The sequence below is a fragment of the Kwoniella pini genome, chromosome 4 (assembly GCF_000512605.2).
Source record: "Kwoniella pini CBS 10737 chromosome 4, complete sequence".
Classification (NCBI taxonomy): domain Eukaryota; kingdom Fungi; phylum Basidiomycota; class Tremellomycetes; order Tremellales; family Cryptococcaceae; genus Kwoniella; species Kwoniella pini.
This window is the reverse complement of record NC_091719.1, coordinates 1,180,284-1,195,381: the sequence shown is the minus strand read 5'-3', so window position 1 is coordinate 1,195,381 and position 15,098 is coordinate 1,180,284. Positions and strand designations below refer to the sequence as shown.

At 37.8% G+C, this 15,098-nt stretch overlaps 6 protein-coding genes across 6 annotated transcripts; 5 read left to right on the top strand and 1 right to left on the bottom strand.

Annotated features, from left to right (window-relative positions):
- Positions 1-267: 267 nt before the first annotated feature.
- I206_103465 (uncharacterized protein) lies at positions 268-1,780 on the top strand (the record flags this gene model as incomplete). Its single annotated transcript, XM_019153304.1, has 3 exons — positions 268-414; positions 539-873; positions 964-1,780. 3 exons carry the CDS (start codon positions 268-270, stop codon positions 1,778-1,780), a joined length of 1,299 nt encoding a protein of 432 aa, XP_019013465.1.
- A 708-nt stretch (positions 1,781-2,488) lies between these two features.
- I206_103464 (uncharacterized protein) lies at positions 2,489-3,661 on the top strand (the record flags this gene model as incomplete). Its single annotated transcript, XM_019153305.1, has 4 exons — positions 2,489-2,721; positions 2,826-3,071; positions 3,165-3,239; positions 3,334-3,661. The coding sequence occupies 4 exons, from the start codon at positions 2,489-2,491 to the stop codon at positions 3,659-3,661; spliced, it is 882 nt and encodes a 293-aa protein (XP_019013466.1).
- A 486-nt stretch (positions 3,662-4,147) lies between these two features.
- On the bottom strand, positions 4,148-6,214 carry I206_103463 (uncharacterized protein; the record flags this gene model as incomplete). Its single annotated transcript, XM_070202770.1, has 7 exons — positions 4,148-4,350; positions 4,413-4,601; positions 4,675-5,336; positions 5,392-5,621; positions 5,731-5,840; positions 5,915-6,051; positions 6,120-6,214. 7 exons carry the CDS (start codon positions 6,212-6,214, stop codon positions 4,148-4,150), a joined length of 1,626 nt encoding a protein of 541 aa, XP_070058871.1.
- A 337-nt stretch (positions 6,215-6,551) lies between these two features.
- Positions 6,552-8,331, top strand: I206_103462 (uncharacterized protein; the record flags this gene model as incomplete). Its single annotated transcript, XM_019153307.1, has 3 exons — positions 6,552-7,318; positions 7,384-7,538; positions 7,601-8,331. 3 exons carry the CDS (start codon positions 6,552-6,554, stop codon positions 8,329-8,331), a joined length of 1,653 nt encoding a protein of 550 aa, XP_019013468.1.
- A 1,494-nt stretch (positions 8,332-9,825) lies between these two features.
- On the top strand, positions 9,826-13,512 carry I206_103461 (uncharacterized protein; the record flags this gene model as incomplete). Its single annotated transcript, XM_019153308.1, has 3 exons — positions 9,826-12,462; positions 12,529-13,009; positions 13,064-13,512. 3 exons carry the CDS (start codon positions 9,826-9,828, stop codon positions 13,510-13,512), a joined length of 3,567 nt encoding a protein of 1,188 aa, XP_019013469.1.
- Positions 13,513-13,648: 136 nt separating this feature from the next.
- On the top strand, positions 13,649-15,002 carry I206_103460 (uncharacterized protein; the record flags this gene model as incomplete). The annotated part of the gene is made up of 5 exons (XM_019153309.1): positions 13,649-13,765; positions 13,854-14,186; positions 14,266-14,422; positions 14,497-14,657; positions 14,724-15,002. The coding sequence occupies 5 exons, from the start codon at positions 13,649-13,651 to the stop codon at positions 15,000-15,002; spliced, it is 1,047 nt and encodes a 348-aa protein (XP_019013470.1).
- Between the last annotated feature and the right edge of the window lie 96 nt (positions 15,003-15,098).

Sequence of the window (15,098 nt, the reverse complement as noted above, 5' to 3'; positions counted from 1 at the left end):
CCTCCTTTCGCTTTATCAACAAAACTTGACAACCATCAAAACGCTCGGATCCCCTTTTTATTTATTTTTTTTTGATTCGAAAACGCTCCACTTATCGATCAATCAACCTAATCGAATGAAAATTACCCTTCTTTCTCATACTCTAGTATTTAAGTATTGTTTCTTCTATCGAATTTCTTTTCTCTTCTTCTCTTCTTGTCTTAGTCTTTTTTTTCTCTTGAATTCGATTCTCCTTTCGTTTCATCAAAGTTTCCTAGAGCAAACATAATGGACGGTAAAGTTGACTTTGCTGGTCATCTTGGAATCAATCCAAATGACAAAACAATTTCCAAATTCGAAGATTTACCTGATGAAATCATCAAATCGATCATTCGATATTCTAACAAGAAATATCCTTGGTTATTCGTATGTAAGGTGAGTAAGCTATTCAATCCTTCCATTATGTTTAGATAATAAAACCAGTTCGAACCCCTTCATTTGATATTGATGGGTTTGGAAGAGATCATAAGAATGAGCTGACGATAGATCATATAATCAGAAAACAATCATTCCAGCTGGTCAATTTATTTACCTCGATGAATTTACCAAAAAATCACCAAAACCTGAATATGTTTATCGTCCTCAAGGAGCAGTCGTTCGATATCAAAGACCATTTGATGGATTTATTCGATTACTCGACGGTCTGATTGATATTGAGCAATCTAAATCGATCAATATCGTCAAAAACTTATTTCAGCACATCTCATTCAAAGACGATAAAATCAAAGACGATAAATCCAACGAGAATATTACAACTCATCATGTTAAAGTAGAGTTTTTAAAGATAGTCAAAACACTCGACTTGACTAGTGAGGATATCACTCCTATCAGTCGGTTAGTGAAATATCTTCGCTAACGAGAACAAGAATAATCTGACTACATGAGAACGCCTAAACTGACTTAACACGTTTGGTAATTCCGCAGAAAAACCAAAAATAGTGACTTACACAAAGTTGTAAAGTCCTTCGAAAATTTTCAACAAAACAGCATTATCGTTTTCCCAGGTCTCAAGAACCTCACAATCGATATATCAGGTACCAAGATCCAAGACCCCGTATTCATGCTCCAACTGGTAAATTCCATCACGAATGTCAGTCAACCCGACTACTTTTGCTGGACTTTTGACTATCCATTATGGTATCAATTCAAGTCCAAGACTCCTCAACCTGGTTTACCACATGATCTGAATGAGCTTCAACTCACATTCGCTAAAGGATATTTACCAAAAGTTGTAATTCATCATATCAAAGCTAAACCCGATACTGCGATCCTCCCGGTTTACGGAACGCTCAATAGGTTCGATTTCTGCTACAAAGCTAAAGTTTTCGGAGTGATGAAATTCGAAGAATGCGTCAAATTCTTCGCTAAGATTCTGGGACCTCATCTCTCAAAAACAAATGACGAAGAATTGAACAAGCTGAAAGATCAGACGAGATATCAAATTCAAGGATTCTGTGGTATTTGGTTGCATATCCCGGATATATCGACCAACAAGAAAGCTGAAATGCTTACTGGTAAGTTGGTCGAATTACACCCGGAACTGAAAGGAAGATTAGAATTCATTGAAGTTGGAATAGAACATCATGAATCGGTTCCTTGTCAAGGTTGTGGCAGAACAATGTCGGCTTATATGACATTCATCATGAATAATTGGACTTGGAAGAAACTTGATTTGGGCGCAGACGAAGATCCCGACAATCCCCTTATGATGGCTTTCATGCCTGGAAGCGGAACCAAATAGCGACAATAACCAAACACGATCTCAAAAATCCGTAAGTATTAGCATGTAAATAGTCGAACACCGCTTGCGATGAACAAACCAAATAATCTTGACCAAACAAAACGATGAATAAGGGATGCAGCGAGTAAGGGAACTGGGACTAAGGGAGTATGGGAGTATGGGAATATGGGAATATGAGAAAGGTAATCCGCCGGAACAATTAGTAATCTATGTAGATAGAAACTTGTGTACATACCATATGACATCTCTTCATCGCTTAGCTAAGGCTCAAGCTCAAGAACGCTACAACATCAACTCAATTCCGTCGGGTCCTCGAACGAACGATCATCTTGAAGTAACGTAATTTCGATCATGTGCCTTGATTGGCCGATAACGCAATTGGTAATCATAATCTGATTCCGAGTATGATTGATAATCAGATATCCCGTGGGGTTCCAAATCAATGATATATTCTTGGCTAAATTTGAAGATCTAGTGCGTAAGTAGTCATGAGTCACCGGCGGTCTTGATCACTTCATCTGATGTGATTACAAATGCATGATTTGATGAATACACGATATGTCGACATCGTTCAACAAATGCAAGTATATAAACCTATCTCCTGAACAAAAGTAAGAACGAGAACTAACTCCCAAACTAAACTATTGAGACTTGACATTATAACAATAATTTAGATTCATACTTACAGGTTTATATAACACATTAACAATGTCTTCAACACCTGTAATTGGATTTATAGGATATTCAGGTTTGGTTGGAAAATCAGTTTTGAACAACTTAATAGAACATCATAATTCTGGAAAAGTTAAACTTATTATACTTCATAGAGAAGGAAGTGATGTTTCTTTAATTCCTGAAAATGTTGAAAAAAGACTTATACAATTAGATTCTAATGGATTTGAAAAGAATAAAAAAGCTGTAGAAGGTTTAGAAGTTTTATTGTAAGTTTTTTTTTATCTAAGAAAGAAAATTCAAATATTGAAATTAATTTTTTTTTAAAATACTAATGATTTTTTCTTTCTTTTTTTTTTTTGGTTTCGAAAAGATCAACAGTTGGATTTCAAGGACTTGAATCTCAAAAATATTTAATTGATGCATTAGAAGGATCTAAAACATTAAAAACTTTTATTCCTTCTGATTTTGGAACAAATTGGAGTGAAGAAGAATTAAAAGCTAATGGATTAAAAGCTTTAAAAGTAAAAGAAGATATTGTAAATTATTTAAAAGAAAAGAAATTATCTTTTACAAATATTAGAACTGGTGCATTTGATGGTTTCGTATTTGCATATCAGTAAGTTGTTTTTTGTTTTCATTTTTTTTTTAAAAAAAACTATGAAATATTAATATTAATTCTATTTTTTTGAATTTTTCTTTTCTATTATAGAGCTGGAGGTACAGATTTAAAAGGTAATAAACAACAAATATTTAGAAATTCTTTAAATAATAAATTTAGGATTACGTGAGTTTTTTCTTTTTTTTTATTCAAATTAAAAAAGCTCGATATTTTATTTCAGATTGAAAAATACAAATAATATCTAATCTACTTTTAATAGTTCAATTCCATATTTAGGTTTTTCATTATCACAACTTTTATTAAAACCTGATGAATTAATTAATAAAACTATTCAATTATTTGATTATTCACCAACAGGTCAAGATTTTATTAATATTTTAACAAAAATAAATAATGGAAAAAAAACTGAAATTATTAATTATTCAGAAGAACAATATAAATTAGATTTAGAAAATGATATTGGACTTGCTATTAGTGCTGCATTAAAAGCTAAATGGGGTGATAATAATTTTGGTGATTCAAATGTACCTAAAATTCAAGGTTGGAATTCTAAATCATTAGAAGAATTAGCTAGACAATATGTATAGTAAATCTAACCAAATTATAAAAAAGATTAGATTAAATTAATATTACTTCATTTGGTATAAATTAATTTATTAATATAAGAAAGAAATCAATAATGAATTGTTTATATCTTTATTATGAATCAATCCAATTTTATCTCCTTTTGATATACATGAATGATATTACCAAAATTGTATTTGACGTCAAAGACTCCGATGCTCTTGAAACATTGAGCATAATGATGATCGTAAGGAGGCTTCCAAGGAATATGCGTAGTCACATAATCAAAGATACTATTTCTCTGTTAATTTGGAACACAAAAGTCAAGTAAGGTTTTAAAAGGTATATTCCCTGTCATTTTGAGTAATATCAGTAACAACCTAATAAAAGTCCAGCTCATTCCAATATGCTAAATCGACCATAGTGAAGACTGTCGTATAATCTAAAATATAGCATAAAGCAAAATCCATTACAACTCTTTGATAATAGTATTAGTATTCATAATCGTGTCATGAGAAAGAAGGATACCATTCCCCTTCATTCCTTCTTTTCTTCCTATCTAAATTTTCTAATTCAGCTTGATCTTCTTCATTTTTATTTTCACCTAAACGAACGGTCATTCTACTCTTATAATAATCTAAAAAATTTGCAGAAATATCAAATGATTCATTTAAGATTTGTTGAGTGAACATTGGTAATGGTAAATGGTTTTCTAATTTACGTTACTATTAGCTTAATCAATGAAATGATGGGATTTTGGACGGCAAAACTTACCTGAACTACCAAACACACCTCCTACTTCACCTATCAAAGCTTCAAGACCTAAGAAACACCATCCGGCAATCAAGGTGATCACTATAAGAGCCCATCCGTTGACTACGCAAAGCAAGGAACAGGGTAATGCAGCTAAGTAAATGATCAAAAGATGTGATAAATGCAGAGTTAATGGTAATGGAGGAGGATCTATGGCAATATTAACAAATTTGATCAGCCTTCATAATTCATTTCAAATTTGCGAAAGGGATGCTATACATACTCGATGATAACCTCTCAGCTTCACCCAAATTCTCGCTTAAAGCTTTGACTAATCCAAAACCCCTTTCCCTCTTAGAATCATTCCATCCTCCTTCTTTTTCATTTACTAAAGACAATCCAACAATATACGATTCAATTAATTTTAAAATAGCAAGTGGTAAATTAGGTGGATTTGGTGAATGTAAATTTGATTTAAATTTTGGTTTATTTAATTGTCCATCAAATAATAAATTTGAATTTTCTTCTTTACCAGAAGTATTTAATTGATTTAATTGTTGTTTTAATTCTAATTCTAATCCTTCATTTGATAATCCACTCAAAGCAATAGCTTCAGTTAATTTATTAACTGCTTCTTCAGCTTTATCTTTAAGATTTGATAATTCCCAATCTCCATCATCACTTGCTAAAGCTTGTTCTTCTTTAGTTGGAGGACCTGTACCTCTTCTTCTTAATCCCGGTCTTAAGATTTCGCTTTCACTCATAGTTGATGTAATGTTACTCGGTGTTGGAGGTATAGAAGGAGGTGATGATCCGGAAGGACCAGCATGAGATTCAGCAAATCGTACTCTTGCTTCTGTCCTTTTCAGAGAAGAGAGATAAGCTGATGGAAGTAAATCGCATAATGGTGCTTGAGGTAATGGTCGAGTACCGTGTAAATGATGTCTTAAGTTCCAACAAATCAGTTAAATGTCTTATCAGATTGGTAGGAAGAACTCACTGAAGAGCGAATGCGAATCCGACCAATAGACCAGCTAACTCATCAACTCGTCGAGCTACAACTTCTTGCTGTTCTTGGATCTTCTCTTTACCCTTACTCTTGCGGACAGACGAGCCTCCGTTCGGCAATCTCGTATCATCCTCTAAAGCCTGGTCTGTCTCCCCTAAACCGATCGGAGAGGAACGGTCGGATGTATTGCCTGAAATTTCAGGCGCAGCAGATATCGATAGCTATCCGGAGATAAATCAGCCCTTCAGAAGAGCATAATAAAAACAACGGGTGATGTAGGAGCGCATGATCCAGCCTGAACGACCGGGTGTTTTGCTGAGTTGGACTTACCATCCTCATACCATCCCTTATCGTTATTCTAACAGCTGCCCACACTTGTCTACCTTCATCCCATTTCGTAATCGCTGAAGAGAATCGATAAGATACCAATAGACCAGTGACTACGTTGAAAAGCGCCTAGATTGAATACTCGTATTCCGTACGTTCTAGCTACAATTGTATAGAAGAGACTTACCCATACTCAGTACACCTACAACACTCGCTCCTCCCTTGCCCAGGGCCTCTTTATTTATCCATCCCTTGTCTGCAGCATATATGATGATATACGCGTATGTAGCTAGAAAGGGCAATTGTCTTGGAGGTAAACGGGAACTTCAAAGCGACATAAAATATCAGCTAATCTTCTAAGAATATACAAATAAGTGAATCTTCAAACCTACAAAGCATAAGTCAAGAGATCTAATCTTGTTTTCAAGCGTGATGGTGGTGATTTCGGTTTTGGTGGTATTCGAACTTGGTTTCGACGTCTAGCCATTTTCGGTGGGGCTTTGAAGATCGAGTTTCTTTTGCTGCTGGTTTGATACTTGAGAAATGGAGTTCTAGGTGCTCTGAGTAGTATTCTGATAATCCCACTTGTATTTTGTTATTACTCCTTACTTCGATCATGATGATCAATTTCATCATTTTCATCATTTATTTCGGGAATTTGCTGATTACGGAGGTATCCGTGCGTTTATGATAATGACGCGTACAGTACATTCAAAACTTAACGTCATCGATTAACGTGTTCAATCCCATATTTTCGGTTCACCTTTTCAACACGTTGCCTGGCACTCATATAGTTCACATCTTAATAGGATGTACTGATCGGTATGACTTCATCAACGATACCTGATCATGTCAAGGATGTTCAGCCTGAGGAGAGAAAGTTGGAGCAAGATGCATCCCCCACGGCATCGTCTAACCCATTACGAACAGCTAAATCATTAGTCCTTCTTCAACTTTTATCTCGATTATTAACTTTCTCACTTAATCAAGCTTTATTAAGATTAGCTTCTCCATCAGTATTTGGTACTGCTGCAATTCAATTCGACTTAATTTGCTCTAGTATTTTATTCTTATCAAGAGAAGGTATAAGAAATGCATTATTACGAACCAAATCAACCGATCAAATCCAATCAAAATCTGATTCATCTGAAAAAGAAGATGTAGCTGAAAAACAAATTCAAGCATTATCTATCATCCCAATTCGACTAGGTTTATTCATCTCATTGATCTTAGGATCGATATACATTTATTCATCTGATAGAAATACTACTACTCAAGCGTATTTTCATACAAGTCTTGGATTATACATTTTAGCAAGTTTAATGGAATTACTGGTCGAACCATTATATATCCAGATACATCGATCAAATCCACCACTGTTGAATATTAGAGTACAAGCTGAAGGAGGAATGGCTATTACTCGGTCAGTTATTACTGTTGCTAGTTTGGTATTGCTAGGAGAAAATAGAGCTTTATTAGGTTTCGCTCTGGGTCAGGTCGGAGGTGCGACTTGGTTGGTGGTTAGGTATCTTAGAGAATTTGATTGGAATGTTAGAACCCTTTTATGGAGCAAAAGTGTGACTGTCGATGGGTAAGCTCTCATTATTTTGCAGAGGATGTAGCCGAAAACGAGCTTATATCGTTATTATACCTCAGCGAAAATCGATATAACCCTCAAACTCTTTCTTTGGCTATTGCGAATACTGGACAAAGTCTTATCAAGCATTTGCTTACCGAAGCTGATCGAATAGCGGTGGCTCGGATATGCCCACTAGATGGTCAAGGTGGATATGCAGTAGCTATGAATTATGGTAAGCGTCCTCTTTTCGAACACATGTCATAGTCGATGGACTAAGATCCTTGCTCTGATCAGGCTCTTTGATTGCTCGAATCATATTCCAACCTCTTGAAGAATCACTTCTACTTCATTACTCTACGTCTATCTCGTCTTCTCGCATGTCCGGCAAATCAAGTGTATTGAGATTATATAGCTTGACAATCCGTTCATCTCTTTATTTGACTTGTATCATACTTACTTTCGTACCAACATTATATTCCGCTATATCGCCAATTCTCTTACCAAGACAATACCAAAATACAACAGCACCGGCCATACTTTATTTGTACTTGATCATGTATATACCATTGATGAGTTTAAACGGATTAACAGAAAGTTTCGTTACTTCTTCTGCAACCCCTCAGCAAATTAGAAAACAAGTTAGATGGATGATAGCTAGTTCAGGTATATTCGCTCTTACTCTATTATCTCTCACCAAAGACACGAAGCTTGTTTCATATAATAATCGACCAAATTGGTCAACTTGGATAAATCCAACAAGGGAAGAAGCATTAATATTCTCTTCTTGTTCAGCAATGTTAGTTCGAATTGTCTTCTCGCTTTCACACGCAAAAGATTTCTTCGGGTCAGAAATGAGGATCATAAATTTAATACCGAATATGAGGGTTACTATTTGGGGTAGTCTCGTTACGTTCGTACTGAACACTTTGGCTCAGACTGGTCGATGGAAGAATGGTTGGAAAGGGTGGGTTGAATTGATAGGCTCAGGTGGGATGTTAGGTCTGCTGACTTTAGGATTCATGTAAGTGGTTTATTTTTACCTACATTACACCAAAATAGGCGAGTATTGATATTTGTCGTATCTGCATAGATTCTTGGCTGAAAGGCGTAACTTCTCTGAGCTGAAAAAATCGGAAAATGGTAAAGAAGAATGAAGAAAAACCATTATGCATATATCTATAGAAAGATAAATATCTTCTATCAGATCTTGTATTTACAGCATTAGACAAGTTAAAGTTCTAGCAATATATGCTCCACACTAATTTAATGATCTACGGCTAATTAGTGAGATCTGAAAGGTTCAAGGAACAATGTAAAAGTAATGCGGTAAAGGAATTTCTAATATTCCACTTGAAAATCAACATTTAAAAATGCATCATCCAGAATATAGAGAAGAAAGGTACAAATCCAGAATTTATGGAGCAAAACAATAACCCTAACTCTCTTATCATCAGACGGGAATAAATGATAATCCGATCACAAATGATTTTTGCGCGTTTGCTTTTTCTTCTTCTTCAAAGGGTTGAGTATTGAAGCGGGATTAGATTTTTGTTAATTAAAGTGTAATCAGGGGTAAAAAGTTTAATTCCCCCTCTTTAAAATTCAATTACAATTGAGATTCCGCACATTAGGAAAAGAAAAGACTCCGCATGAGTGAATAAATGTATGGTTGCTTCGGTACCTTTTTATCCGACTTCAATGTGATTTACCTGAAAGTCAGTCATTTAGCAAAATGTCAGCATAATTATGAACATGAGAGAATTAATCACTTCTTCGTATATGGTCATCCCATCCATCAGCGTTCAGAAATAATTCATTTTCGTATTGTTACCTTCTTCCTACCTTTTATCAAATCTTGTAACGACGAATAAAGGATTGCTCAACTTCGCGACGCGTTGAACATTACGAGTAATGACAATCAAAGCGTGTTAACTTGAATCGGACTAATTGAAGGAACGAGGAACATCTGCCCTTTTCAACTACGCTAATTTATACCAATACCATTGTTATTATACTAGACCATTCAATCGTCATCCAAGCTTAAAGGATTCGAAAAATATACCAAAGCAAAAACACAATTTACGGACCCAATATCTTCATCCCTCTTTCAACATCCCATCCGTGGACAATCAGTGTCTTCCACACATTTTATCCTTGATATCCTTCAATCCGACGATCCCTAATATACCTTTGATCCTCATTACAGCTCTTCGGAAGAAGTACGCCGAACGATATACTGTACAACCGCCGATCTCGGTAAAGGATAGCCTGAATCAAATATACATTGTATCTGGTTGTGTGGACAGGTTAATGAGATCGTAGATCCTCATTGTGCTTGGAAGCAGATTACCTTAATATTGGATTACGAGCAGATAGTGAGTAGTGAAGCACGTACTCCTTCCCCGGTCGAAGCTCGGACTTACTCTTCACTCGCTCATCATGCCTCTGGGACAAGACTAACTGTTGAAGCTGTCCTTAGGTCTCAATACAATTCAGCTACGGCCACTGTTCCCATAACAATGGACCGCCAATCATCCGTATTCAGTAAACTCCGCTCGAGGAACACATACGATTCAATCAATAATGACGATGAGTGGTATATCCCTTACAACTCCAGTTCTAGACCCACAATACCCACTCGACAAAGTGGAATTGGACTATCTCCTGTCTCACCTACAAAACCGAATCACAGTATGAATGCCATGTTTAGCAATGTTTTTGCTTCTTCCAACAACGCAACCGCTGGACCAAGTACAATGAAGGCTTTTCCAAGTAGACCTAGCTCGACACCTATGAATACCTATTCTTCAACTTATAATAACCAATCTGGTCGACGTTTAGATAAATCACCTTCTTACAATTCCCTTTCCGACGCAAAAATCTCAGATCGTATACCTTCCTCTTCTTCCGTTCCCACAGGCTTACAAGCTCAAAATATACTATTCTCCCCGTTGAATAGAGAACTTCGTGCCTCAGCTTCTCAAAAACAATCGAAGGCATATCCACTCTCCCCTTTCAATTCGAATCCCGTACAACGCTCACAGCCTTTAGGAAGTCAAACGCAAAGACAAAGAACGGTGTCTGTTCCTAAATCCAAGACTTCTCGAAAATACAGTGCAGCAAATCCGTATGAATATAAAGCGGAAAATAAACGTTGGGCAGTACCTACTATGTGTGATATGTTCCTACTTCCTCGACCGACTCTATTACCTCATGATATCACACCGCCGACAACTCCTGAAGATGAAATCAACAATAAGAGGTTGAGTATCAATTCTGTAGAATCGACGTCAACCGCGAATCATAAGGCTGTGCTAGAGAAAGGAAGACATAGAGAAGAGGAAAGGGAAGAATGGGCAAACTTAATTAAAAGAAGAGGCAGAAGTTTGAGTTTAGGAAGCACGGCTCCTCCGCCTGGTGCACCGATAATCGGTAGTGCCAGAGCGAGAAGTAGAGAAAGATCGGCAGATGGAAATAGGAGAAGTAGGAGTAACTCGATAATTAGAGCTCTTACCCCCTCTTTATCGTTGAGGAAAAGATCTGCATCTTTTGGCTCAAGACTTACGGCGGGTACAGCCGGTAACTCCAGAAAATCATCAATGACTAGGAAGGAATCTAACAGAAAGACAAATGTCAACAGACGAAATTCGGGCAGAGACATAAACAAGGATTCAAGCTTTTTGAACATAGATCATGATGCTTTCAGAGCGAATCAAAATTTTGTCAATTCGAAAGATTATGGTATTCCCCAATCGCACAGAATGCCAACAGCTAGATCACCTTCAGATGATTATGTTTATATTTCTCAAAATGCTCGAAAACGTTCCACCTCAATGCCGTATTCCACAAATTCCGTCCAAACGAGAAGTGATCCCCTCCTATCCAATTTCAACGATGATGTTGAATCTAGATATCCTACAATGGATATTCCTGCTGGCAGATCATTACAATTCAAGCACCCTTCCATAGCGGATAGAGGAGATAGAGGAGGTGTAGTTATAATTACGAAATCACCACAGAAGCGAAACACCTTGAGATCGTCAAATACTTATAGACCACCTGCACCTTTAAATCTTTCGAAACCCTTACCGGATATACCAAAAGAAGATGATTCGCCTGTCTTACCTGAATCTGGACCTTTTATCTCCCTCACTGATGAAATTGGAATAGCTATTTCACCGAATATTGGTGAATTTGAGAAGGAGAAAATCTCGGGTGAAGACGATCACTTGGACAAAGATGCGACACCTAAATCTGCACCCCAATCAATGGATCCGAAATCACCATCGACCCCTAGTAAATCCAGATTATCCGATGGAGGGTCGGCAACAGCGAGAGCATTCTTAGCTAAACAACAACAACGGGCTAGAACGAAAAGAGCTTTCCAATCTCCTACACAAGGACCACGGTCTAACAATCCTCAACGACTCTCAGCTGGATCTGGAACTTTAACTACAGCCTCAACACCTACTACAGCTTCCACATCAATCTCGTCTGTACTGTCCCCTGCATCATCTACAACTTCTATTAGATCCGATGGACCACGAAGAAAGACCGCATTGGAAGAAGCGATTGGCCGAAGTAGAGCTTCAAGTGTCGGTATACTTGAAGCTCAACAATCTAGATTTAGTCCTACCAGAATTGCCCTATTGCAAGATCGTCCCAATACAGGTGACCTATCGAAACGTCCCAATAGAACGTACGGTCCAACAAGTGGTAACAATACTTCCGTACATCCCCCAATCAAAGCCACTCTCAACTTACCTGAACATATCAATACTGAAGATCAGAACAGATTTTCTTCTCCCGATCTAGGCCATTCGTTATCTTCCCCTCCGTTAGATTATCCAATATCTACTGTCCCTTCGCCACGGACCAAATCCTCTTTCATGGATGTGGCTCCTTCTTCCTCCTCAAAAGTCAATCAAACCACAATCTCACCCCAGCCCACGTCGCTTGGTAGCAATTTAAGACCCACTATGGTGCATGGTGAATCGACTGCGTCAAAGATGACCGTGTATACGGATGCGTCTGAGGGCTGGAACAGACTGGGTTCGTCACCTCATTCAACACCATTGTCTGATAGAAAGGATAGGTTGAGTGCTTCGAATAGTGAGGATAGTCCAGGACAAACTCCCGATGATAGAGATTTCCAGGTAAGCGAGACCCCGCCTCTGAAGATGGTCACTTTGAGCTGACCTGCCTGATTTTGATCTCAATAGGGACTCTTCTTCCGTACACCTGCCGATAGGAATGGATCTTTTTCAGCTACACCTGTGCCTGAGCAGTATGCTCCTTATCAAATCACGATGGACCTGCCAAAAATTGTGCCCGAAGGGACAGTACCCGTCGGCTTAGGATATGATATGGATCCCACTTCGAGACAAAGTCATATCATTGTAGGGGATGAACGTAGACCTTCGGATGGAAGCGAGTCTACTGCTGAACTCACTACACCTAATATGGCAGAATCGACCCAAATGCCATCGCAGTACATGACATTCTTAGATCCCTTGGTCAGAGGGGACAGCCTTTCCGCACGCAACGGCAGAATACAACAGCAATTAATGGCCCCTTGGGTTAATCGACCAATCACTCCCGAAGCTCCAGTTGGCGAAGAGGAAGATGATGATGACGATGGAAGAAGTATAAACACTCATGACACCCATGGAACTGCCGTACCAATACTATCAGAAGGTCATGGTGAGTCCGGCTTACGTCATTCTTGATATCGTAATACTGATACTGGTCTCGTAGAATTCCCTTTTCCTAGATCTCAGGAGACGATCCGTAGTTTAGCACAAATAGAAAGAGAAGGAGAAAGTGAATGTGCCACAGAATCCACACCTGACGGGAAACGCCGCCTTTCTATCAATTCAACTTCACAATCTCACGCACCTTTATCACCAGGTACATTCGGTATCAAACAACAGCAACAACAAGATGATTCATCTACAACTACAACTACCAATCTCAAGCATAATCCACCCTCTACCTTCCAGCATTACACGCTGAATCCGCAATCTGCTCACTCCGCCAACTATAGACTATCTCCGAATTCACCGGCAAGAAAAGGAAGATCAAGTTTCAGTACTGCTCATTCCCCCGTTAACGATCATTCCCTTTCACCAATTCCAGGAAACGATCATAGACATTCGGCAGCTGTTAGCTTCTTTGATGACTTTCCTACACCTCCATCCAATTAATTGAACACAGCCCCCATTGAATCGACGTCATATCTTTCGAATTTTTTCATTGAACACTCTCATTTCGACTTCACCCGTCGACATTGAGAATCGCTTTCTTGCTAGCAATTCGTGATTAGGAAATACAGTAGACGATATGGCTTCGATAGATGACTTGGCTGAAGTAAAAGTGACCCATCGGTCTGCTTTTGGTCAATTGGTAACTGGACCTCCTGGTGCGGGGAAGTCTACTTATTGTAATGGATTACAACAGGTGAGTCACCCTTTTTTCCATTGATTGTGAATCACCAAGTTTCATCAAGAAGAAAATATTCCATTGCTAAATAAGCTAAATAAACTAGTTTTTGACAGCATTAGGACGTCCAATACATATAATAAATCTTGATCCTGCGGTATCAAATCCACCTTATGAATGTTCAATTAATATAACTGAATTAATCGATTTAGAATCTGTAATGAAAGAATTTAATTTAGGTCCAAATGGTGCTATGTTATATTGTATTGAATATTTAGAGATAAACTTTGATTGGTTATTAACAAGATTAGATGAAATACTTGAACATGATAATGGAAATGGTTATGTTGTTTTCGATACACCTGGTCAAGTTGAACTTTGGACGAATCATGATTCTTTAAAGAATGTCATTGAGCGATTAGGTAAATTGGATTATAGGGTGAGTGGTAGAGCTCTCTGATCTGTTCGACTTGGATTCCATGGCTGACTTGCTCTTACCTTTTTCTACACATCTGCAGCTTGCAGCCGTTCACCTTAGCGACGCTCACTATATCACCGACGCTTCCAAATTCATATCTGTTGTACTCCTGGCATTACGAGCAATGCTGCAAATGGAAATGCCTCACGTCAACGTATTGAGTAAAATAGATTTGCTGTCTACATATGGTGAACTCCGTGAGTTATTTGTTTCTCTTACTGTCATTGTCTGGCAGCGCATCTGTACTGATCAGTCATTATTGTATATCTAGCATTCGACCTGAGCTATTACACCGAAGTACAGGATCTGTCATACCTACTCGCGAAGCTTGACTCTGAACCTCGAGCTGCTAAATTCGGCAAGTTGAACAAAGCTATGGTTGAATTAGTGGATGACTTTGGATTGGTCGGATTTGAAACATTGGCTGTTGAGGTGAGTTCTCTCTCCAAGAATATTTCTCGATCATGAATAAGAGCTGACATAAATCAATGGATATAGGATAAATCATCGATGATGACACTCGTGAGATTAGTGGATAAAATGACAGGATACATTTTCATACCGCACAATACAATCGAAGGAGATGGGGATGATACGAATCAAATCAATACTCAAGCTTTATTCGGATCTATAATGAGTTCTACGACGAAAAATGATGTCAGAGATGTACAGGAAAGATGGTTGGATAACAAAGATGCTTATGATGAATATGAACGCGAACAATGGGCGCATGAATGGGAAGAGAGGAAAAAACAATCAGCACAACCTGAACAATGATGATAGATAATTCACTATAATGATCTCGTATGTCTGGCATATGAATGCCTTGTTGTATTTTTACCAATCTAGCTAGATCGCATGTTATGGCATCTT